The sequence below is a fragment of the Corvus hawaiiensis genome, chromosome 25, assembly GCF_020740725.1.
Source record: "Corvus hawaiiensis isolate bCorHaw1 chromosome 25, bCorHaw1.pri.cur, whole genome shotgun sequence".
Taxonomy (NCBI): Eukaryota; Metazoa; Chordata; class Aves; order Passeriformes; family Corvidae; genus Corvus; species Corvus hawaiiensis.
In genome coordinates this window covers 4926731-4951949 of record NC_063237.1, presented here as the reverse complement: position 1 = coordinate 4951949, position 25219 = coordinate 4926731, and the positions used below count along the sequence as shown (strand labels likewise).

At 55.5% G+C, this 25219-nt stretch overlaps 2 protein-coding genes across 3 annotated transcripts in view; both read left to right on the top strand.

Moving 5' to 3' along the window:
- The first annotated feature begins 1721 nt into the window (after positions 1-1721).
- OAF (out at first homolog) lies at positions 1722-11131 on the top strand. The gene is made up of 4 exons (XM_048328933.1): positions 1722-1949; positions 8150-8284; positions 8808-8988; positions 9625-11131. Exons 1-4 carry the CDS (start codon positions 1722-1724, stop codon positions 9897-9899), a joined length of 819 nt encoding a protein of 272 aa, XP_048184890.1. The 3' UTR covers positions 9900-11131.
- A 2930-nt stretch (positions 11132-14061) lies between these two features.
- POU2F3 (POU class 2 homeobox 3) overlaps positions 14062-25219 on the top strand; it is a 39537-nt gene continuing 28379 nt past the window's right edge. The window contains exons 1-3 of one of the 2 annotated variants that reach the window (XM_048329038.1): positions 14062-14379; positions 18400-18453; positions 19081-19149. In XM_048329038.1, coding sequence (XP_048184995.1) covers positions 14094-14379; positions 18400-18453; positions 19081-19149 — 409 coding nt within the window. In that variant the 5' untranslated portion in view covers positions 14062-14093. The remainder of the gene's footprint in view (positions 14380-18399; positions 18454-19080; positions 19150-25219) is intronic. The other variant, XM_048329039.1, reaches the window with a different exon arrangement.

Here is a 25219-nt window from a genome sequence, read left to right as displayed (position 1 = left end):
TACGCCAAGGCAGCTTTGCTGCAGCAGCACAGCGAGGGACAGCCCCGGATCACCTCTCACACCCCAGGATCCAGCGGCTCAGATAAAACCTGAGTGCCCCCAGTGCCACAGGGATGTGGATTCCAGGTTTGGGATGAGAAGAACCCTTCGGACTGGAATTCCTCTAAGGGTTGTTTGTGCCCGCTGGCCTCATGGCGCTCTTCCCTCCAGCCCCTGCTGAGATCCTCCTGGTTTTTGCATAATCTCTTCTGAATAAATTCACTGTGTGAGTGGGGCCGTGTCCTCTGCAGCTTTTGTCAGGAAGATCTTTCTGTTCGTTCCTACCTTGTGGGCCCTCCCTCTCTTTTTGTACCCGAGCTGAGCCATTGCTTTCCTCCCTCGTTTGCACTTCTTAACTTTCCCTTCTCTTATTTTTAGCACCGCTATTGTCCTGAAAAGCGTTTCAAAGAGCCAATTTTGCTTGAGGGAAGCGGTGAAAATTTAGGGTTAAAGCTTGTGTGAGGTCACGCAAAAAGCACTATTTGGACAAGAGTGATCTCCCTGCCTGGAGTGGCTTTAATGGTTGTTTCTGTTTATTTCTGTGCTCCTCCTCGCAAAGCTCTTTCTCCGAGGCCCTGATCCTGCTGCCACAGTGACCTTTGTGTTTGCAGGGAGACCTTTTGAAATCAAAGGGGCCCTTCAGCAGCATCTGCCCATCTGGAAATGATCACAGAGCCGGGAGGGTGAAGGGCAGATTGGGAGCGTTTGGAGGGTGAGCTGCAGGCTCTGAAGTGACACAGGTCCCTCATGCCTGGGAGAGAGGCTTTGAGGTGTCCCAGTTACATCCTCAGGGGCAGGGATGCTCACACCAGACCTGTGGCACTGGGAGCCTGAGCAATCACATCAGTATCGTTCGATTTGCAGCAAGAACGCATTCAGAAAACTCTGGGTGTATTTAATTGTGGCTGCCCCATCCCTGGAGGCGTTCAAGGCTGGGATGGATGGAGCTCTGAACAACCTGGGCTAGTGGAAGGTGTCCTTAAGGTGGGGGTGGAACTTTGGGTGATCTTTAAGGCCCCTTCCAACCCAAACCATTCTGTGACCCCATGATTTGAGCTGGGCTTTGCTTGAACCATGCCCTCCTTTGTAGCCAGCTGGGGACCCAGGGCGAAAAACACAGCGGGAATGCGGGAGAGCCCCGGAGCGGGCAGCAGCAGAGCCTGTCTCCGTGCTCCCAGCTGGCAGCCGGGGCTGCGGGAGATGGATCCGCGTGTGCGGGACTGGGGCTCTGGATGGCGGACGCGCCTGTGCGGGGCTGTGGAGGATGGATCCGCGTGTGCGGGGCTGTGGATGATGGATCCGCGTGTGCGGGGCCGGCGTTCAGGACGATGGATCCGGGGTGTCGGGGCTCTGGCCCACGGATCCACGTGCGCAGCCAGGGCTCGGCCGCCGCTCGCCGCTCCCCCTCCGCCCCGGCGCTGTCCCTTTAACGACGGGGCGGGCGCTGCTCGGCGGGGCCGTCCCGGGTCCAGGGGGGAAGTGACGGGCGGGGGGCGAGGGCAGAGCCCGCGCGGGGAGGAGGCAGCGAGCGGGCGCTGGATGAGCCGGGCGAGCGGGCGGCGCGCCGAGCCACCCCCGCGGGGCCGGGGGCGCGGCGGGGCCGCCTTCCCCCGCCGCCTTCCGCGCTCCGCCCGCGCCCCCCGCCCCATGCGCGCCCTGCCCTGAGCCCGGGGCGCGGGGGGATGCGCGGCCCGCGGCCGCGGCTGCCGGCGCTGCCCGCGCTGCTGTGGCTGGCGCTGGCCCCGCTGCCCGGCCCCGCGGCGCGGGCAGAGCTGCGGGTGCGGGTGCGGCTGCCCGGCGGGCAGGTGACGGAGGAGAGCCTGCAGGCCGACAGCGGGGCCGACTGCGTCAGCCTGGAGCTGCGGGCGGCCGACGGCGCCCTGGTCACGCTCACGGCGGATTTCAGACAGGTACGGGGCGGGGGAGAGCATCCCCGAGGGGGGGGTTCGGGCAGGGATCGAGCAGGGAGAGCATCTCCGGGGAGTTCGGGTGGGGAGGGAGTGAGGAGAGCATCCCCGGGGAGTTCAGACCGGTACAGAGCGGGGGAGAGCATCCGCGGGGCTTTCGGATAAGAACGGGACGGGGAGAGCATCCCCGGGTGCCGCGGGGTCCCGCGGTGAGTGCCGGCGGGGCTCGAGGAGGGCACAGGCTGCGGGATGGCAGCGCTGGCCCCTGGCACCTCGCGGGAGGGTCGCGTCAGGGCTTTTTTGTGCGCTCCGTGAGTGCTTTTTGTGGGATGAGCGCTGGGGATGGCGATGCTTCCCGTCCTCCTTCCAGACCCGAGTCCATCCCAACTCGGAACCTGGAAAATCTTGTCTGGGGCTCCAGGAGCCAGAACTGTTTCAGAGGCACGGAATTCCCTCGAAATGCGCAGGGAAACACAGTCCGTCCATGCTCTCGCACCGTCGGGGGCTTTGTTTGGGCTCTCCCGCACAGCTCCAGGACAGGTGACCAGCCTTGCTGTCCCCGCCGGTGTCACTGCTGTGACCCGGGCTGCCTCCACCCTGGAAATAGCTGGTGAAAGATCCCAGGTAGCAGTTTCGCAGCTGAGCGGGGAAAGGACGGGCAGCAGTTTCCCAGCTGAGTCCAGCAGCTCTGATGCTCCTTGCTGAGTTGTGAGCAGCACAATTTTGCGCGGTTCTGCCCAGTTTCGCGTGGCAGACTCAGCACAGCCGGGCACGGAGCGGGGGCCGGGCAGGAGAGGCTGGGCTGGGGAGATCTCGGGTCCCTGGCTCCGGTGTGGGGCTGTCCACGCTCTGCTGTAGCCCTGGGATATCTCTCTCCATGGTGCCATGGGGTACAGTTAATTCCTTAGGTGGGCTCCTGCCGTCTTTGGGGGCTGGTGTGTGGTGTGGGACGTGTTTGACTGACAGCTGTCAGTGGGGCTGACAACAGCCCTGCTGTACAGCTCCCTCTGCTCCCAGCCCGGAGTGCAGGGAGCTGATGCTGCTGAGCTGAGGCCCCAAATCCCACATGTCCCATGGGCATGGAGATGCCGAGCCTGGCTGGATGCGGGGAACTTCCCGCTGCCCAGGGAAGAGCAGTTTGCCCGGGGTGGCACGGCTGTGTTATCTCATTCCCCATCCCGCCTGTTTGCTCAGGTGGACTTTGCTTTGCAGCAGGAGGAAGCCCAGACCCAGGAGATAGGAAGGTGGTGTGTCCCAGCCCGCTGTGAACCTTGGAGCCTTTTGCCAGGGGTTGTTCTGGTGCCTCTTCCCCTTTCAGTCTCAGTCTCCTTTGGATGTTCCTTTTCCTCTCTGAGGTGCCGGCAGAAGCCGTGGTGATTTTGGAAGTGGTGGCATGCTCCAAATCCTCCAGCACACGTGCAGGGAAGCAGCCCTGTGACTCCTATTAGAGAAAATATTCAATAATTGCGAGCCGTGGCACAGCAGGGAAGTGAGGGGAGGGAGGAAGGGCTCGGAAGCCTGCGGATTGCAAACTTGCACATTCCCAGGCGAGGGAGGTCCAAACTCACTACAGATCCTCTAGGTAGGTCCTTTGGGAACCTGGGGAATGACCTGGGGACTGCTGCTGTGCTGAGCTGGTGATTTTTTCAGCATTTTTCACTTGCTTCAGCTCTTCTTGAGAACTCAGAGCTCAGCCACAAACCCGACTGAGTGTGTGCTAGTTCTTCTCTCCCTCCCATCCTTATTAGAGCTGAGTGTCTTCTGGGTTGGGGTTCTCTGGAGCTGTCTGGAGTCCAGAGGTTAAATGCTCAGCCCCTGCTGGAAGCGATGCTCCCTGGAGGGCTCTGCAAGCATCCAACTTGCAGAAGTGCATTCCTGATCCTCAGTTTTAGAGCAGCCGGGGCCTGACCCTCCCTGCTCCATGGCTTTGCTGGAAAATAGCTGGGAAAAGCCAGGGAAACATAAAGGAACGAGGAGCTGGCTTTGTGGTGTGTGAGTAATGTGTGAGCAGGCAGCAGCCTGGCCAGGCTTCCCCCTCTGACCTGCTGCAGCTGCACCCAGACAGTTCCCTGTTCTGCCCCGGTGCTGCTCTCGCTGAAATTACACAACTTCTCCCCTGCACTGAAGGTCGTGGGGATCTGAGTGTTCTCAGAAGCAGCTGGGTTGTTGATCTGCTGCCCTTGAGCCTGATGGTGTGGTCACGCTCTGGCCAGGATGCTGGGGTTTTTCCACAAACGATTTTTCCACTCCTCTGGCTTAAACTGCAGGGGGTTCATCCAAAGTCAGGGGTTTATTTGCCATTTTTTAATTATTTTTTTCCTCTGCTGGCAATTTGTGGCTGCCAGACCAGGGGCTGGAGAAGAAAGGAGCTAAATGAGATCATTGTTCATTGCTCTGCTCTGACACTGGTGGGACTTGAGCAGTGCCTGGGGCTTCCACAGGGCTGGGATTTTCACTGCTCTTTTACCCCTGCCTGCCCTCCAGAGCTGAACCTGGAGGAGCCGTGTCCTCAGAGCACACCAGGTTATTTTTCCTATTTAGAGCAGCACAAAGTGGTCAGTGCAAATTTGAACTGGGACTCGGTGTTTTCTGGGCAGAGCAGGAACGACCCTTTCTTTTCTTGCAGTTTGAGAGAGGAGAACGAGAACATTTCTTTTGCTGTGGTCAGGCACAAAATGTATTGCAAAAACTAGTGAGGGGGCTCGGCAACCCTGAATGTTGTGTCTGATTTGAGAGGAGAGATGTTGCCAGTTGTTAAACACTGCGAACAAAGTGGGTGGGGGTTTATTTCGAGGTCAGCACATAGATCTGGAAAAGTTTCTCTTCCCTTTTGATTGCTGGAAAAGTTGGGGTTGGAAACAGAAGGGAGTGTTTTAACCCTCACACTGCCAGTCTTTTGGAGGTCTTGATAAAGCTGTTGTGTGATGTTTTGGGGTGCTGGTGTCAGAATTTCCTCATGCCAGGGCGCCACGTGTTAGGTGACAAATCACCAGGTGACACAGGAAAGCATCTGACCACAGATTTTATCTGTGTGATTTGGAAACTAGATTCTTCTCTGAACATTCAGGACCCTGTGGGAGGGCTCATTAAAACACCCTGGTGTTTGTTACTCTGACTTCTAGAACCTTATTGCTCTGAAAATGTGCTTTTTTCCCCCCTCTCCCAGCACATCCTTGATGTGCCTTTTATAGATCCCTTAATACGAGACACCAAAATTCTTCATTCCAGCCATTTCCAGAGAGAGAGGGGTTAAAAACCATAATCCCCACCCATTCAGGGTAGCTCAGCTGGCTGGACCCCCGGTGTGGATGCAACACCGAGTTCCCTGTGCTGTGCAAACACATGGAACTGTGGCTGGCTGTGCCTGTTCCCTGGGGCAAGGGCTGCTGACAGCGTGCAGAATGGGGCCCAGCAGTGCTGCTGTCACCCCACGGCCCCAGCAGCGCATCCCCTCTGCCTGTGCCACTGCAAAGACAGAAGTGGGTCCTCACAGCAGCACTGATGTCCTTGGGGGAGAGAAATTTGGCAGCAAAGCTGAATGGGTTGCAGGGCGGAAGGCACTGAAATGATTTATTTCCCTGGGAACTGGTTTGCTCCACTCGACGTGGAATCGTTGCTGGGCTGGGAGCTGGACCACACAGGCTTGTGAATCCCGGCTGGAATAAACCCCAGGCAGGGGGGTTGAGCTGCTCTCAGCCCCAGATGACAGCCCCTGGCTGGGGACAGGGTGAGGAGGGAAGGAGTTTGGTGATTTCCCTGCTGCTCCCTTTGGTAGGGACAGGCCACCCTGGGATTTTGGGAGCCGGGAGCACTGATTTCCATGGTGCCTTGAGGAGCTGCTGTGGCCTTGCTGCAGGGCTGCTTGTTCCCTGTTCCACCGAGTGTTTGACAGCCAAACCCCAGCAGCAGCTGTCACTGCAACCACTCAGGGCCGAGGATTCCCCGCGCCCCCGCCCTGAGTTCACCCGGAGAGTCCCCGCTCTGCTCCGCTCTGCTGGGACTTGTTCCCTGCTGGGAAGTTCTGCAGGAACCCAGAGCTAAAGGTGCTGTTTGCTGCCTTGGCTGGGTACCCACCTTGGCACTGATTCACTGCTTTTCCTGCTGGGAAAAGGTGAGGAGGCTGGGGAGGGGAAGGTGCTCTCCGAGGGGGAGAAGCTTTGGTGGCTCTTTCCCTGTGGCATCGTTTTGAAGCAGCATGGTTTGGTTCTTGCTCCACCTGGGGCTGCAGGGAGAGCTGTGCCAAAGCCGAGCAAGGATTTGGGACAGAGCAGGGAAAAGAAGGGACTGATTTTGCTCAGGACAGAGTGGTCACTGCAAGGTCCACTTTGGCTTTGCTCAGAGCCAGGTAAAGGTGGGATTTCTCCCCTCAGAAGAACTCGTGCCACAGGAGCCAGACCCTTGAGAAAGCACCTTTTTTAAGCTGCTTTTGGCTGTTTCTATGTTGGCAACCCAGCCCATTCCTGCCTGTCCCAGTGCATCTCCCTTGGTGTCAACAAATGCTCTGGAAATCCCTGGCACCTGGAGTTCAGGCAGAGGGAGTTGTGAATTCCTCGTCTGCATCAGCCCTGAGGAGGAAAGAGTCGGCTGGCTGAAGGCTAATTCTTAAATAGACGGATCAGGAGGATTAATCAGCTGCTCAGCACGTTCTCATTTTACAGAAATTGCCTCCAACCTGGGAAGTGCTGCACTGTTTTTAATCTCCTGCCTGTGGAGGTTTTCGGCCTGAATGCAAAACGTGGCTATCCCTGCTTGCTTTTCCCAGACTGTTCAAAGGGAATTAGAATTGAATCCGCAGCTGAGGAATATGCCAGAGTCAGCTCCTGGTTTTAGTCTGCTCATCCATGGGCCCTGCACGCCGTGGGGGCTCCCAGCTGGAAGCTGGAAGGCAGCTGGACTAAATGTGGATGGGGAATGTGGGTTGTTCCAGTGTCTCAGTGGGACATCTCCCCATTAAATCTCTCAAAAAAAGTAATGATTCCATAGCAATTTCACAGGAATTTTTGGTATCTCTTTCTTCTCAAGCCTCCTCTTCGCTGTGCAGTCAACAATTGCACCAGCAAGATGATTTCTGCAATCCTGGGGGTGGAAATGCTGTCCTTGCAGCTGTCCAGATGTGCACTGAATGGCATTCCCGTTGCTCTCCTGGGCATGGAGAAAAGGCAGGGAGTAAAGAGTGGGCTCTGTGAGCGGGAAAGCTCAGCTAGAAAAGAAAAATGCTCCCTTCTAGGGCAGAGAGAGGCTGGGAGAGGCCAATGAGGCATCCAGCAGGAACAGCTCAGGAGGAGAGGGATCCGAGGAGCTGGCACAGCTCTGCCTGCTGCTCTCTCACCAGTATCTGTCCAGCTCTCTGTGGTGAGGGATGGCTGCAGGAGCTGCCAAAGGCACGGATTGCTCTCCCTGTTGCAGTCCTGCTTAGCCCTTGGAGTGGGATGGGCTGGCACCAAGGGATGGCAGATTCCCACAGAGGGCACGGATGCCCCTGAAGCCAGAGCCAGAGGAATTGATCCCTGCAGGGAAATCAGGGTTTGATGCCAGAGCAGGACACAGGGAGTCTCTGCTGTTGACCCAGGAATTCTGTGGCTCCACATGAAGTAACTGTGAGTGATTTCCAGGCTGGTTCTGGAAAGGACTGCAGCCCATGTCATGTAAAATGACAAAATTAGTGACCTGGACAGGAGAGGAAGTCAGCTGCAGCTGATCATAACGGCTCCTTCTGCCTTTAACAATTTGATTTTCACTTCTGTTCCACACATTCAGGGATGAGTAACTTTTTCTCCAGGATGCCACCTGTCAAGAAGCAAGGGAGGGAAGGCTACAGAGGAAATTTGGGGCTGCTTACTCAGTAAGGCATGACCATAATGGCTGTGTGATATTTGCTCAACAAAACCAGACGAGGTTCCTTGGAGTTTGCTTCCCTTCTTGGGAAAGGACAGAAACCCTGTTGGAGGTGGGATGTGACCTGGCAGCAATTTGTCCTTGCCACAGCGGGCAAACCCTTCATTCTCTACAGACACCGGGGATTCTGCTGCAGGCTTTGGGGTGGGATTGGAGCTGGGAACAACCCCTGTGCTCAGGTAGCACAAGCATGAGACTTTGGTTTTGTTTTTTGGCTGGAGCCTTTCTCTTTCACCCCGACCTCTCAGTTCACCTCACTGGTGCCAAAGGTTTGCAGCTCTCATTTTTGTTATTCCTCTCTCTGTCAGGAGGTGAAGATTTTCCGTGCCTTAATCCTCGGAGAGCTGGAGAGGGGCCAGAGCCAGTTCCAGGCCCTCTGCTTTGTGACCCGGCTCCACCGCAACGAGATCATCCCCAGCGAGTCCATGGCCAAGCTGCGGCAGGTACGGGGCTCCGTCCTCCCATCCAGCCAGGAATTCTCAGAGTTATCCCACCTGGATGCCCTTCCCAGGCATCTTAGACCCACCTCTGACCACCCCTCCTGCTTGAGGGATTTGGTATTAAACTGAGTTCTTCAGTGGTATTGATCCTGTTCTAGTAAAGCACTCGAGGTTTAGTTGAGCCTCATTTGTGTCAGGGGTGGGTGAGTGGCCATGAAAATCCCTGCTCTGGTGGAGCCAGTACTGATCTGGAGACAAAACAGCACTGATCAGGACAAAACAGTACTGATCTGGAGACAAAACACTACTGATCTGGAGACAAAACACTACTGATCTGGAGACAAAACACGGATAAACCACCACAGGCAGTGGTAAAACATCGTGCTTGCAGCATCAACAGATTTTTAAAGTGCCTCTCACCCAGGCAGGATCAGGTGCACATCTGTCCTCACATCTGGTGTTGGCACCACCTCACAGTGGAACAAGCTGCACCCAGCATTGAAGTTTTTGATTATTTCCTCTGCAGAAAAACCCCCGGACAGTGCGGCAGGCGGAGGAGGTGCGAGGTTTGGAACATCTCAGCATGGACGTGGCTGTGAACTTCAGCAAGGGAGCCCAGCTGAGCTCCCACATCCACAACGTCTGCGCGGAGGCCAAGGAGGCCATTTACACCCGGGAGGAAGATGTCAAGTTCTGGCTGGAGAAAGGTGAGTTCCCGTGGGTTTCGCTGTCAGCGAGCTGGCACGGTGCTGCGATGGCTCCTGCCAGCTTTCTGGGCATCAACGCGGATTGTTTTGGCTCTGAGGCACGTGTGTCACCCTGCAGCAGCCTGTGTGTTAGCAGATCTCACTCCTCCTGCTGGTGCTCCCCGAGTGAACCTAATTTGGGATTTTAGAGGTAACCTTTCACCTGCTCCACCACCCAGCAGAAATACGTTGGTTTTATGTCTTCTGGCTTACTTTCCCCGAGGTCTTTTGTTCTCCTGTGGTTCCTGTTCAGATTTAAATCCTTGGAAATGCTCTGTCCAACCTCCTCCTTAACCTGGGGACTGTGCAGAGAGACCAGTGCTGGCTTTGGTGGCTCTCTCCTCTGGCTTTACCTCATGGCAGCACCCTGAGGGATGTCTGTTCCAGGTGCTGCCACAGAGCTCGGACCTGCCAGACCTTGCCTTCCTCAGGGTCTTTTGCTCTCCCGTGGCTCCCATTCCGATTTAAGTCCCAACAACCCCTGAAAACGCTCTATCCAACCTCCTCCTCAGCCAGGGGGCTGTGTGGGGATGCCTTTGGTGGCTCTCTCCTTCGGTTTGCTTCTGTCCTGAGCGATGTCTGTGCTTGCTCCCGCAGGGGTGGACGGCTCCATGTTCGAGGTGCTGCCGCAGGGCTCGGACGTGCCGGAGCTGCAGCGCTGCCGGCTGTGCCCGGACCGCTGGAAGCCGTGCATCTGCAGCTACTCGCTGAGCATCGAGTGGTACCCCTGCATGCTCAAGTACTGCAAGAGCCGCGACGCCGGGGGCAAGGTGTCCTCCTACAAGTGCGGCATCCGCAGCTGCCAGAAGGGCTACACCTTCGACTACTACGTGCCTCAAAAGCAGCTCTGCCTCTGGGATGAGGAAACTTAGAGGCAGGCCGGACTCTGCAGGGGCAGCTCGTCTGGCTGCTCTGAAGAAGGAATGCTGTTCACAGTGGTGCCTTGTGCTCTGTGTGTGTGCCTTTCCTTGTGGCCTCCTGTGACTCCCTCCCCACCTGATGCTGCCTCGTGCTGTGATGAGCAGGCTCAGCTCGCTGGGTGGTGATGCTCCGGCTTCCCTGGAGCAGCAGATGCAGGTTTTGGGGTGAAGCACGGGGAAAGGGGTGTGCTGCCCTGCTCTGGAGCTCAAAGGGGCAGCTCCCAGCCTCGAGCTGAGCGGGCAGGGCAGGCAGAGAAAGGATCTCGCTGATCTGGCTTGCCAAACATCGCTGCCATGAAGAACCCCCTTCGCTGCCTTCACCACCTCCTGGTGACACAACAACGGGAAAACAGCTGACTTTTGGGTCCACACCCCCTGAACAAGGAAGGTTTGAAGCCCACCCAAAGCAAGAGCCTGCCTGTAGCTTTTCCTAGTGCCTGACTGGCTGTTATATCCCCCTGTGGATAGAAATACAACGGGGGGATATAGCCCAGCATCTTGTGCCCCCAAAGGGCTGGTAATTAGGGCTTTAATTAATCCCTATTTAGACTAGTGAAGGCCCAGCTTTTTGTGTTGGTCTTGTGACTCTTCCACTAAGAAAGAAAACATCCAGAGACTCATGACTACCACCACAACCCTGTGGCTGCAAGGGGAGAGGAGGATCCCAGGTGGGTTTTGAAGAAAGGATTCTACACCCACGTCCAGTTTTATGTCCTGCTCTGCCAGCTATCCACAAGAAGCTCTTCAATAACTGTACTGCTTTGCTGTGCCCAAATGTTAAACAGGGATGGCACTGAAGCTGTCCTTGGCCCTGGAATATTCCTGGAGGGATCAGACAAAAAGCACTGGAAGTGCTGCCTGACCCTGTGTCCTCTTCCACTCAGATTAGAACAAGCACAGAGGGGTGAGAAGCTCTTGGGGTCTTTAGGAACCCCTGTGCCTCCTGGTGAAAAGCCTTCACAGTGTGCCTTTTTGCCTAAAATACAGGAATTTCTGAGAAAGAAAGAAAAAAAAAGGATTTGGTCACAATTATTTTTGTATTGATCACTTAGGGGGGTGGGGGGAGAAGGGAAAGGTATTTTAATATTGGAACATGAAGTAAAACACACTTGAAATGATTTTTAAAAAAAACCAAACAAATTATTTATCATTTGTAAGGTAAAATAAACTGATTTTTTAAAGCATCCTTGGCCTAAAAATGTCTCTGTGCATGATGCTCTGTGCATGAATTAAGATTTGTTCCTTTATGGGTAAGTCTCAAACCTGCACCTGGTGAAGAGCCATGGGCTGGGGGAGAACACCCAGGGATTTTTGACTCAGCAGTGTGATGCTGCACCTCAAACACACCATCCTTTGGGATCCTCCATAGGGAGACAGGTTTGGCTCCCCCCGAGCAGTTGTGGGAGCTCTGAGCTCGAGCTCTGGTGGATAAACCCATCGGCAGAAGCAGGTCCTGGGGGCTGCTCCTCTCGCCGAGTGGCCCCACGAGGCTTCTCTGGGTCCCGTAAACATTCCCGTGAATTCCTCTGCAGCTCCAGCTGATGAGGGCGGCACTTTGGGCCAGCCCAGAGCTCCCGGTGGCTGCTGGAGGGAGAAATGTGGAGCTCTGATTCCCTCTAGTGTGGGGAATGCAGGGATGGGGCGAGGACTCGAGCCTTTCTCCGCCTCGCCCACCAGCAGCTCTCCCTTTCCTGGGCACGGGGAACGGGGGTTTGTTCTCTGCTCTCTCGGCTGCCGCGGGCGCAGGGATGTTGGGATGGACACGGGCTCGCTCTGGGAGCGTCGGGACCCATCCCAGCGAGCCTCCATGGGCTTGATTTTGTAATTCGGGGCTCTGGGATGCCCGGGAGCCGGTGCAGTTCCCCGGCCTCCAGCAGTGGGTGCTGGCGGAGCGCGGCTGCGCCCGGCCGGGTGTCGGGATGTCGGGATGTCGGGATGTCGGGACAGGGATGGATGCTCGTGGTCCAGCCGGTCCCTGCAGGATCGCAGGGTGTCCCCAGCCCTGCTGGAAGAGAACGTGTGCGGGGGGAGGGTTTGTAACGTTTCCTTGCAGTTTGTGCGTCCCCAGGCCGTATCCCATAAACCAGGTGCTGTCTGCAGAGCTTATCTCCGTCCGAGAGGGGAACGAACGCTGGCAGCAGGAGAGGAGGAACACGGTGCCTGCAGCGAGGAGGAGAGCGGACAGGTCATGGATGACCACAGGGACAAGAAAGAGCAGCGCCTTTGATGGTGTCTGGGAGTGATTGCAGCAGTGAACAGAGTAAACCCAGTCCTGCCCTGCCTGATAATCCCATTTCCACAGCAGAAAGAAGTGGTGATGCTGCGATCCATCCCCCATTTTTCATTAGGAGGGTGTGTTCTCTCCTGCCCATCACCGAAGCTCAGGGCACCCAGGGGATGGGCTTGGCTGCCACAGCTGTTGGGGGAGAAAACCACCTAAATATTCAATTTCCCCCGCTGTTTCATTAAGCACGAAATAATAGCGAGAAAAAGTCACTCCCAGCTGTGTTTGGGGCCAGGAGAGGGCACTGGTGCCCTGCCCGTGGCCGGGACAGCATCCCTGCCCAGAGGATGCCCGGGATTCCTGTCCGGCTGGAGATGCCACCCGGCAGAGCCGCTTTCCTGCTCGGCTCTGGAGCACGGGAAAAGCGCCAGGAAGAGCAGAGAGAGAAGAGAAACTCCTGGTTGGTGAACAAAAGGTTCTCCGACGTGGGGGAAGGAGAGCTCCCGTGGTCCCCAGCCTTTCAAGCTGGCTGGGAGCCACCAGCACATAAATTCCTGTTTGACGCATGGAAGACACACGATCACGTCAGCCTTCAGGATGGGGAAAACCCAGAGAAAAACACGGTAAAAGAGGGCGGCAGCTGCCCAGGAACGCCCCGGGGCTCAGGGCCTGAGTGGCTGGGCGGGCTGGGGCTCGGTGGCACCAGTCCAGCCCCTCCAGGAGCTCCACGGGAGCTGCCGTGCCAAAAGCACCCCGTGCCACCTCGCTGCTTCCTGGAGGCAGAAATCTCCCCTGCCCTGGAAATAAATGTCAGTCTGACCCGGGAACCCCCAGCTTCCCTCCACTTTTTCCTTGTTAGCGTTTCGTTCAGCTCATCCACCCTCTCCTCCCGTCTCTCGGGATGTCCTCCCTGACCATGCCGCGGGCAGCTCCAGCCCCAGCGCTCCGGACTGGGTTGGAGGTGAGGCTGGAGATCCTGCCCGCCCACCCATCCCTTCGGAGAAACCTGTCTTTCCAGGGAGGGAGAGCGGCATGTGGGAAAGCCGAGAGCCCTGGAACGTGAATTACCCAGGGAGAGATGAATGTGTGATAGCTCGTACCTGGCAGCTACTAATTGAGCGTTAACGCTTTCAGCAGGGCTGGAGCGGCGCTGGAGCTCGGCCCTGTCACACGGGTGTCCCGAGGGGTGCCGGGGTCACCAGGGTGGCACACGGCAGGGACAGGGAGCAGCTGTCGGGGTGGCTCGGTCCCTGTCACAGCACGGAGCATGGGCTGAGGCTCTGGCCTCTGGCTGCTTTCTGCAGAAGAAGCCAACGTTAGGGGATTTTTTTTTTTCTTGCCTGGGTTCCCTGGAAGTTGGTAAATCCTTGAAACAGCAGGGATGAGGAGGAGGAAGAGGCTGGCTGCCACTTCTCTCCTCTCCTTAGGGGACACAGATGGACCCTACAGCGCACATGTCGGGAGAGCGGGGTCTCCATGTGCCAGTCCTAACCCTGCTCTTTATCTCCAGCCAAAAGTGGTTTCTTTTCTGCTTTTAACTTCCCTTCTCGTGCTGTTTCACGCAGCATCGAGGTTCAGCCCAGACTGAGAGGACACAGTCCCAACGCCACAGGCTGCTCCCGTGGCTCACCAGCGTTATCAGAGTGGCCCAAAAGGGCTGTCCCTTCACTCCAACACCTTCCCTCAGGGTGCTGCCCGGCGCGGCTGGGTGCCTCGGCCTCTCTGAGGTGCTTCAGGGCCGAAAGGGGGGACAGGAGGGCTTTGGGGCAGGTGCTGCTGGTGCCCGTGCGCGGCCGAGGGGGCGGGCGGAGCGGAGCGAGCGCCTTCCTTCCTGCCCTCCTTCCCACCCCACCCCGCAGCCTGGCAGCGCTGCAGGGACTCATCCATTCCCGAGTTACTAATATGCAAATGGCAGCGTTTGCATGGGCCTGACGCCAAGCTGCTGGGTGTCAGGGCACCCGAGGGAGCCGGAGGTGGGGCGAGGCGTGGCACCGCTCCGCATGCTCACCTGGCCCTGCATGGCAACAGGCAATGGAGCTCTAGGTCCCTTCGGCAGCGGACCCACGGCCGCTTCGAGAGGCAGCGGGTGGCAGAGGAGGGAGGGCAAACTGGCAGCCCCTGGCAACCTGGGGCTGACGGCAGGAGGCTGGGCACACCGCGGATTTCCCCCCGCCGGCAGGATGGTGAACCTGGAGTCCGTGCACGCAGGTAAAGGGCACCGGAGCGCACAGCGGAGCCGGGACCGTGGGCTCGGGCAGGAAATGGGGTTGCTGTGATTCCCGTGACCTTTCCTCGCTGCTTTCCCTCCTCTTTTCTCCCGCTGGGGCGCCTGGTGAAGTGCCCACATTCCTGCAGGGGATGGATGCTGCCCTGATCTGTTTAGGGGGCTGCCAAGCCATGCCCACAGAGTGGGAGCAGCGCTCCCGCTGCCAGCCCCGCGGGGTCAGGGAGCAGCACAGAGGGCTCTTGGGTGCCTGGAAAATGAGAATTTAGTGCCTGCCCTGTGCGTCCTGTCATTGGGGTAAAGCTGGGAGGAGGGAGAAGGGAGAAATCCACGGAGGGATGCGGGAAGGGTGGAGGGAGGGGTGTGAGAGAGAGAGAGATGGAACACGGGCTGAAAGGAGAAAAGTTCATGGCAAAGAGGGAAAAGGAGAGAGAAATGAATGAGGAGGGAGCTGAGGGAGGCTGGGTTGAGCCGGGAATGAATGAACAGGGATACTCGGGAACTCCTTCCGGGGGGTCTGACCCAGGGTGCAGCTCAGCGCTCACATCCCCTCTGAGCAGCCCCCCGCCCTGCAGTGAGCTGGGAACCAGAGCAATCCCTGCCAACCCCCTGGAGCTGTGCTGAGCCCCGGCTCACCCTGACAGAGCTGCCCCAGCTCAGTCCCAGGGGCAGGACACATCCCTGGGCACACGGAGCTGAGGGTGACGCTGGAGCGGGAGCAGCGTGGTGGCAGCCAGACCCCGACAGCCCCATCCTGGCAGGGGCAGGCAGCGGGATTTTGGGATACAGGAGCCACGTGCCCCGTTAGTGACTTTTGTCCTGGGCTTTGTGCGGCACAGAACGCTCTGCTGGCCCCGGGCTGGAGGGGAGGGGAGGATGCATCCTTCAGTCTACGCCGGGCTCATTCCCTGGGATATCCCTGTTGTTCAGGGGACACCTGGGGGTCTGTGCCCAGGGCTGGTAGCCCCACCACAAGCCCTGCCTGCCCCTGGGCTCGCAGACAGGCCTGCAGGGCAAGGTGCAACAATGCCACCACCTAACCCCGTGTCAGTGCCATGGCAGAGGTGGCCAAAGCCTTTGCTCCACGGCCGTGTCCCAACCTCTCCACGGCTCTGGGATGCCTCTGTGGCCAGCCTGAGTGGGCTGGGGAGCCCTGGCCACGAGGAGAGGCTGCCAAGGAGGGAGGCTCGTGGTCTTGGCTCGGGGTGTGAGCCCGACTGGTCGGAGCACCTGCGCTGGGTGTGCTTGTGTTGGTGTCTCTCGGGGACGCGTCCCCCGCAGGCTCCAATCCACCCATCCACCCATCTGCCGGGCTTGTGGGCGACTCTTTCTTCATGAGAAGATTCCCCAGATCGATACTGTGCCCTCTGTCAGAGCTGGTGGCATCGCTCCCAGGCTGGATTTGGAGCTGTGGGTGCGTGTGGAGCTTCCACTCCCCCAAAGCATCCCCTGTGCTGTCAGAAAGGCCGGAGTTTTAAGGAGTCTTTTTGCAGGGAAAGGAGCCCAGCACAGGTGGGAGGGGTTTTTCCCCCCTGTACAAAAGCAGTTCCATTTTGGGGTCTCTTCACAGCTTTGAGGCCCCTCTGTAACAAGCTGCTTGCAGAGCTGTGCTCAGTTTTAACCCAGTTTTTATCTTGGAGGTCTTTTCCAACTTTAATGATTTTAGGAGAAGACACAGCCCCTGGGGGGCTGCCCAGGCTCCACACACCTCCTCCCTGCCGAGACACTTCCCTGGTGGGTGCCACCACCCCCTCCCCAGGCATTTTGGATATTTCTCCTCCCTGCAGCCTCCAGAGGGACTCAGGCACCTCAAGTCCAGAAAACTCCAGGTGATGCTCCCAGCCAAGCCAAGCTCCCCCTCCTCCACGTTCGGATTCCACTTTTAAAGCCACCAGGCTGGTTCACCCTTCGCCCGTGCCCGAACAGCTACCGGGAACGAGGGCTTGGGAAACGCTTTATTTGCTGACACCGTTTGTTTCGGCTAAAATAGAGATGCAGATATATCCCCAGAGAAGTGTCTGCACTGGCAGAGCTCCTTTGGTCTGGCTGAACCACCCAGCCTGCCCCTACCCCAGCTCTGTTTGGGAGCTGGGGCAGAGCAGCACATTTTTAATATGGCCCAGGCCGCAGTGGCGGCTCCTAATAGGGCTGTGGTTAGGAGTTAGGCAGTCCTAAGCCAGGTTATTTTTCCCAGAGAGGTTTTATTTTTCCAAGCCTGATTATCCTGTGTGTATTGCTAAGCTGGCAAAGCTGGGGAAGGAGCTGGACTCACAGCCTGCCCTGTCTGAAGGTGTTTTTGAGGATGGAGCAGGGGTCACATCTGGATTTGCATCGCTCTGGTTTTAGTGGAAGGGTACTGAGTGTCCATAAAGAGATGTTGGCTTCACTTAGATAAGAAAGGAATTGCTCTGTGTGTCTGCTCCTTGTTCCCAAGGATCCCTTGGAGGGTGCTGGTGCTGTGCTCTTGTCCACAGGGATACAAAAGCTGCCTCAAACCTCCCAGATGAGCAGGCAGAGTTTTCCTTTTCTTCCTGTTTACTTTTTCTTTTATTTTCCCCCACAAGATATTCAAACTGTGATAATCTGGGCACGTTTATAGGGGGGATTTGAATCTCGCTGCAAATAAAATTCCTGTGCATGGGAATCCCAGGGCACCTCCTTATCTCCTGGCTCCAGGAGGAGGGGGTTTACCTGATGGATGACATGTGATATGCAATCGAGTTGCAGCAGCAATTCCTCCTTCTCTCCCCACCCACCCCAGTTTTTAATGGCAGAGGGGTGTGGGGGTCACTCCTGCGGGAAGGACAGAGCTTTTCATGCTCTGCTGCTGTGTCTTCCCTTCCTCAGCTCTGTCTGAACTGTTCCAGCTCTTGCTCTCTTGGGAATTAGATCTTTTCTTTCCCTAATTTTATATTTTTTACAAGCTTTCAGGCTTTCTCACCAAGGCAAGCACCAAACTTCTGCAGGCTTTTAGATTTTTTTTCCTCCCTCTATTTTATGAGAACTTGCCTTTTTTTTTTTTTTTTTTTTTTTTTAAATACTTTTTGGCAGCCAGCAAAACTTTGTGCTTTGTAGATTGCCTAAGTTAGGGTCCCTTGGCAGTGGTACAAGACAAGAAGATGTTTATAGCTGATGGTAATTACTCTTCCTGCAGTAGAAATGCTTAGAAGCCCCACTAAACGTTCATGTCTTAATTGCAGAGGGTTTATTTGAAGGGGAAAAAAAAAAAAATCCCACAACTCTTTTCTCCCTCCTTCCCCCCCCCACCCCCACTCCTTAATATACTTTAAGGGAAGGAAGTTTCTGAAGTATGTGAAAGTTTCTGCGCTCTGGTATAAAATCCTGATTTTTTTTTTCCACCTTTATTCATTTGCTGGAGAAAGTTTCAGACTTTTAACTTGATCAAAGCTATGAAATCTTGGCCAAAAAAGCAGATTATCTGCCGTTTGCACACGGGAACTTTGGATGTGGGAGAAGGAAACCTGCACACACACACACACACACAAAGCCCTGCCTGTTCTGGTGTAAGCAGCAGAGGGAAACGGGGCTAAAAATCCAGCGGGGCTGCTCTCATCCGTTTGGGAATAACAAAAGGTGGATATGGGGAAGAGGAAAAGGGTTTGCATGATGCTTTTAGGTGGCTTCCACCTGCCTTCCCTACCCCGGCAAAACCACAGCAAACACTGGCCCAGCTTCGCCGCTGTTGTTATTCCCCGATGCAAATAGGAAGAGTCTGTGGCCGGGATTGGCTGCAGGAAGCACATGCAAATCACTCGGGTCTTTAGAAAAAAGAAATATCTTTTTAGTTTTCTTTTTATCCCCCCCTGCCTCAACTAGTCTGGAAACAGTTAAAATTCCCATGGAAAGGGTGGAAAAGCTGAGGGGGTGTCCATCTGAATTTGAATAGATGCCCCCCCCTTCTCCCACTGCTGTGTCCTTGGCCTCTGTTGAGGAGGGGATGAGCAGCCCGGTGTGAAGTTGACCATTCCCACCTCTTCTTGCAGCTGTCCCCGAAGGAGAAAGTGGCCCCGGGTGTGGTGGCAGTCATCACTTCAAGGGTAAATGACAAATTTGTTGGCGTGGGTGAGGATGGGAGGGAATATGCAGGAGCTGGATGGGTTGGGGACAACACTTCGGGCCAAGGCAGCTTCTGGGTGGCTTGTGAGGGGTGTGAGCACCTGTACGTGACAGAAAAGAGGATAAATAATGGGCAAATTGGGGCAGTGTGAGAAACTCAGACTCAAGTTTGAGCCATCTTGAAGGACAAGGAAAGGATCTGGGAGAAAGCTGGAGGGATCCCCATCAATCCAGGTGTGGGAGGATGGTGTCACCACGGCCAGACCACCACAGCAGCTTTGGGAAGCCTGACCAGGGCTGGGGGGCTCCCAGTGCTGAATCCACCCCTCCTCCTGTGGGTGAGGAGGGCTGTGAAGGGTGAAAACCCCGCAGCAAACTGGGGAGGGGGGACAGGAGTGAGGGGGGGCTGCAAAGAGCAACAGGAGGGAAAGTGCATCCTCAGAGCTGATGAATATTCTAGTGCCTGTATGTTGAGGAATCAGAAATTTGAAAGTCTGATGGTTTATTATAATTACACACATTCATTTGTGCTGTTTAGTGGAAGCCACATGTGCCTGTTGCCTGGGACTGTGACCTGTTATTAAAATCAGTTGTGCCTCCTTTTGCAGAGATCAAGATGAGCGGGGATGCGGCAGATTCCACAGACACCCGGCACGAACCTGACCAGGTGGAGCCAGGTAAGGAGGGCCTGGGGTGGCAGGGGCACGAGAGGGAGGGCAAAGACAAGAAAAAGAAAGAAGAAAAGGGGAATGTGGGTGCTGGAAGTTTCTCCCCGCGCTTCGCTCGGCTCCTGTTGCTGCTCTTCCAGCCTGGGAGTTGATCAGGAATGTGCTCTGGGCTAGGATTGCGTTGGTATCTTGATCAGCGATGCAAGATCCCTTCTCTGTGAGAGCAGCGAATCCCTGAGTGCCTCCCTGATGTCCTCAGTGGGTTTGGCGTGGAAATTCATTCGCTGGCGCCTTTGCCAGGGCAGTGATGGCTTTGGAGCAGCGCTGGAGCGCTGAGCTGAGCACAGGCAGCTCTGTGTCACACGGGGCTCTGCCAGGAGCTGCTCCTTAGGGAAAAGAGCCTTTTTTTGGGCTCTGTGTATATGAGAGAGAGAGAGAAATGGGAGGGACTTTGGGAATAATCAAATCCAGTTCGGATTGCGAGGCGTGATTGGGTTTCTCCCCTCACACCTGATGCTGTGCAGGCTCCGGCTCCTCCGGGGAGCCCCAATGTTCCTTGGATTGGGAAAGCTGAGGCACAGGGTGATCCTTTGAAGGCGACAGTGCTGGTGTGAGCAGGGATTTCTGCCAGCTTTACCCACCTCGAGGTGTGACAGGCACCAGAGAAATCAGGTTTGTGTTTTCGGGCTGCCTGAAGTGAGATTTGAATACAAGGCCTGAGCCTGTAATTTCCCAAAGGGCCATGGTCACATCCCTTTTTAGGCAAATGAGCAACGAGGAATCATTTTAGCACCCACTAGGTACAGCAAATTAAGATTATTAAAAGCTGTGCTACAGGCTTAGAAATCAACACCTTTCCAAACAAAAACTGGTGGAGAAAATGTAGAAGAATTGAATATTCTCTGAGTAATGAAGAGCCCTAAGCCTGGGCCAGGGGGGTGTGTAAGAGCAGGGTGAAAACTGCATGGAATGATTTTCCTCTTTCTCTCATAATACTTGAGATAACTTAGAAAAAAAATGAGATTTTGGGTAAGCAAGAGAACTCCAGGTTTTAAAGGGACTAACCCCACCCCTTGATTTAGAAATCCTCTGTGCTTTTGGCTGTTAAGATGGGTTATTTGACATCATCTAAAATAGAGATAAAATCTGGTTCTATTCACATCCATGAACTCTGATTGACTTTGGCCAGCTCAGCTCCTGCTCGGGGCTCTCAAGTCACCCCAAGCTGGGGTTTGGGATAAACGAGCAACAAACACATCCCCAACTCCCCAAGCTCTTCACAAAAACCCTGGTAGCTGTTACAGGGCATTAAAATGGGAACTGGAGCCCCCTGGAATATTTGGCACTCATTGATGGGTGGCAGGATTAATCAAGATTAGGGAAACTGGGATTTCATTCTGGTATTGGCTGCTATTAAAGGTAGTGGGAGGCTCTGCTGTTGGAGTCAGAAGTGCTAAACCAGAAGCTGGCAGCACATTTGGTTGGATAAAATACGGGTTTTTTCCCTCAACTTAAGCATCCCAGACAGCCATTAGCGCGAGCTGCAGCACTCTTTTTAGTGGTAATTGAGAAAAGAAAGCAGAGCAGCGAAGTCAATTTGTTTGAAAATAACAAAATTGTTCTCGGCAGCGGTGGCTGCGCCCTCGGAGCCTTCAAATCAAGCAGGGAAATCAGGACGAGTAAATCGCCTTCACCTGCAAAGAGTGCCACAAAGAACCTGTTTAAATCGCTTTTTTCCTGAGGCTGTCCCCGTGATTTTTTGGGTCTGTTCGGGTTCTTCAGGCAGGGCAGAACTGCAGAGGGTCGGGAGCTTCTCGGGGGGGGTCTCCAGCAGCAGCCACAGCCCCTCCCGAGGGGTGTCACCCTTTGGGGACACCTTGTGGGACCCTCGGAGGGTGGGATCAGCCCCTCACTCATCACCTGTCCAAGGTGCAGCTCCGGGTACTTCACCCACACCCTCTCCGCGCCTTCCCCGCGTTGTTTTCTCCCCTCTTTCAGCCCATTCTGTTTATAAACAACAAAGCTCTCTTTGTGCCGAGCTTCCCGGGAAGTTTTTGTGCTGCTTTGCACGCATTGTTAGAGGAATATTTACTGCAGCTCCTAATAGCGGCGTGTTTTGGTTACCCGCTTCATGTGGGAAAAGGCACTTTTGTGATGAGTCATTAATTGAATTTCCCATTTCCTACGGGATTAGGCCAACCCGCACGGCTCCCCAGGAACTTCGTCCCCCCCCCAAATTAACGATATTAGACCTAGAAATCCTTCTAGGTCCAGGTATCCAAAGGGTTTTCATCACCAAAAGATGTGGGCTGGTTCCAAGAAGAATTAAAAAAAAAAAAAAAAAAAAAAAGGAATTAAGTGCCAAAATGCTTTTGTAAACCAAGCCCTTGATCTAAAACTGATGCTTAAAGATCTGATGGGAAGTGTCAGGAGCAGAAGCATAATCTCATCCTTTCATATCCCCGCCAATTCCAGGCTTAGAAGGGGGGGAAAAAAGAGGTAATTTGGGGCATTGTTTTACTTTGAAAGCGTTTGAAATAATTGTGGGGGTTTTCTTCTTCGAGAAAATTGTTAAAATCGTTTGCCTTTCGTAGGAGGTTGGGAAAGTTCAGTGTTGTTTTTTTTTTTTGTTTCCTTTCATCCACATCAATTTCATAGAAAATATTTCAGGGCTTTTAAAAATACATATTCTCCAGAAACCCGTGGGTTCTTGATCCCAAATCTACCGGTTACAGTGAAATTATATCATTTTACGAACTGTTATTTAAAAAATATATATAATTTCTAAGGGATATCATTGCCCAGCCCTGCGAATCTTAATCCTTCCTTCAACCCTGCATTATTTTATCAGGTGCGTGAGGGGGAGCAGGCACCAGTCGCTCCCACCAGGGTTGCTTTGCCTTCCCCATCACCGCGGGGATGTGGGGCAGCCCGATCAGAGGTTATCCCTCTGGTTTTCGGGTCCTTTTCCCCTTTTCCTGCGTGATCCCAAGCCTTGGCATCGGGGCTGGGCTCCCAGGCGAGCCTCCATGGGGGGTAATGACGAGCAGCGAGTTTTCTGCTTGGCTCGGAGCTCTTTTCATCTTTTTTAAACTGATGAAAGCCATGCCAGCAAGCTCGGCGTTGATTTTTTTGATGGGAACTGTGGGGGCTTGGCACTGCCGAGTGTCGCCCCTGGTCCTGCAGCCGCGGGGCAGAGATCTCCCCCTTCTTGTGGTTTATCTAAGCCCTCGGTATCTGATGCAACAGAACGCTGAGGTGGGACTTGCCCCTGTCTGTCTGTTTGTTTGTGTCAGACACTTGTTCCCCGCTTATCTCCCCCATCAAAACAGGTTACACCAAGCAGAGCTACTTCCCTTTGATTCCATCTGTTGAGGCTATGGGGGGGAAGCCAAAGCTTTTACACAAAGGGCGATAGGGAAGCGCTTCAAACACAACCACGGGGAACTGGATAGCTGCAGGCGCCCCGAGCATCTTCCCTCCCCACCCTGGAACCCAGGGAGCTGCCCGGCCTGCCAGCAGCCCGGGGTGGGGGTGTGCCGGGCACCCCGGCTCTGGGGGGGGATGTGGGGTGCCATATGGGACGGCCCCGCGGCCCTATGGGCAGGGCTGGGGTGGCTGCTGGGATGGGGAATGGGATGAGCCTGGGAGCTGGGGGGGGCAGCGATGGGGACAGGAGCGTGGCTGGGTGGGCTGGTGGAGCTCGGGGCTCTTGGTGGCCATGGGAGCAGGGTTACCTCGCCCTCGCAGCTTGGGTGACTTGTCGGAGTGCTTTAGGATCGCAGAATATCCCGAGCTGGGAGGGACCCACAGGATCATCCAGCCCAGCCCCAGGCCCTGCACAGACACCCCAACAACCCCACCCTGGGCATCCCTGGCAGCGCTGCCCAAACGCTCCTGGAGCTCTGGCAGCCTCGGGGCCGTGCCCATTCCCTGGGGAGCCTGGGCAGTGCCCAGCAGCCTCTGGGGGAAGAACCTTTCCCTGATCTCCAGCCTGAGCCTCCCCTGACCCAGCTCCAGCCGTTCCCTGGGTCACGGAGCAGAGGTTGGAGCTGCAGGCAGTGATGAGCTCTGCCCTCAGGCTCCCCTGGAGAGAGCACTGAAGCAGGAATCTTCTCTCTGGCAGTAAGAAAGACCCTTTCCCTTAAACCTGCAGAAAATCAAGCACCGAGGGGCTGTGATGCATCTGCTCCTGAGTGTCCCTTCTGAGGAGACCCTGCTGTGACATCCATCCCTGTGGATGGATCCTGCACCCCTCAGGTCCCCTGGCAGTGCAGCAGAGAGCGAGGGCAGCTCTGAAACTGGACACCAAAACTTCCACCGCAGACGAATCCCCTCCCAGTGTCAGCGCATTTTGCATGAAATCCGGGTCAGGGCAGATGGAAAATCAGAGACTTTGCCCCAGTCTGCCTCCGCCACAAACTGAATTAAGCCTCTCTTCATTCCCCAGCTCCCAGGTGAGAGTCCTGCTCTCTTCTGGCACCTTTTTGCAGGGTGTGAGCTGTCTGCAGCTGCTGCTCTGCCCAGGGATGGGCAGGACGGAGCCCTGACCTCTGCTGGGCTCTGGGAAGGCGGCTGTTTGTGGTATTCCCGTGGGGTAGGGTCTCTTTGGAAGGTGATGGATCCCGTTGGGATAAGGTTTGGGGGTTCCAGCCTCTGTGTCAGCTCCTAACTCAGGTGGAAGGACCCAGCGCAGGTAAGGGATGGCAGAGTGGCCTGGGGGGTGCTCAGCCCGTGCTGCCTCCCAGCTTGTTTTTTTCTGGGAGCTTTTTTTCCCTTCTGCCTTTTGTTGTTCCCTCCTCAGCTCGGGCTGGAAGCAGCTTGCCAGGCCAAAGTCTTTTGAGGAAACTTGGCCTCTCCCAGCCCCACGCTGAGCTCAGCACTGGGCTACGCCTTTGCTCCCCAAGGCTGGCTCTCCCTCGTGAAACTTTCCTCAAAGCCTCCAGGATTTCTCTCGTCTCTTCCCCCTGCAGCCATGCACAGCCCCAGGACAAGTCCCGGGTAAATGAGAGCTGCAGCAGTTGGGCTGGAAACAGCTGGTTGCCATGGCAATTGGGGCTGCTCGGGATTTGCATAAGGCTGATGATTTTCATAGCACAGCCACATTTAAGGCAAGCAGGAGAAATTTCCATATTCCCAGCTCCGAGTCAGTTGGGGCGTGGGGGAGGCCAGGAGGGGGATATTTGAAATTCAAATGAAGGTGATTAGGGTTTGAGGTTGCGTTATTTTATTTTTTTTTCTTAAACATCCCATTATGGAAGAGGATAAAAAAGGATGGGGAGGGGAAAGGGGAACAAAAGGCTGGTTTGACTTGAATTAGAGGGGCAAAGGAAGAGCTGGTCTGATCTGCCTCTTGCCTCTGGTCTCGGAGAAGAGACTTGCCCTCTCCCAGCACCTGCAGGTGAAATGTTTTCCGTGGGAACAACTGCTGCCCTCGGGTTTCCTTCTGGAAGGTGCCTGAGTCTCCCACACTCGCTGTCCTGCTCTCCCCCTCTCCCTGCCCCACACGAAGGGGCTGTTTATCAGCAGAGGGACCCGGGGATGGGATTTCTCTGAGGCACTGCTGACACAGGGAAGGCATTTTTATAACCCAGGGGTTTCCAGCCCAGTGAAGCACTTGAGTGTTCAGTGAAAGCTTCCCCTGGAGTCTGGAGCTTGTCCGAGTCAGCGCAAGATTCACTTTTGCTCACCAGCCTTGGCTTTCCCATGGAGATGCTCCGGTGGTTTGGGGCTTTTGTGTCTTCAGAGCAAAGAGTTGAGATTAAAACTGCAGCCCTACCTGGCTGCCTCAAATCCCCTTCCTGCTCACACTTTAAAAAAGCACTTTTTAGGTGCCTTGGGAGCATCAAGCATCCCAGTAGGGCACGTGGGAATCCAGGGAATTGACTGGTGCCTGCTCAGCTGCAGCTCCTGCTCCCCAGTGCTGGTGGGAGCAGCTGGAGGGAATCAGGGGTGGCCACTCCGTGAGGAAAAGGTGATTTGAGTGAGCTCCCAGCAGCCAAAGTTTCCTGTTGGCTCTGGAGAAGTCGCTGGTGTGGCTGCTGGGAACAGCAGCACAAGGGCTGTGCCTTGGTTTCTG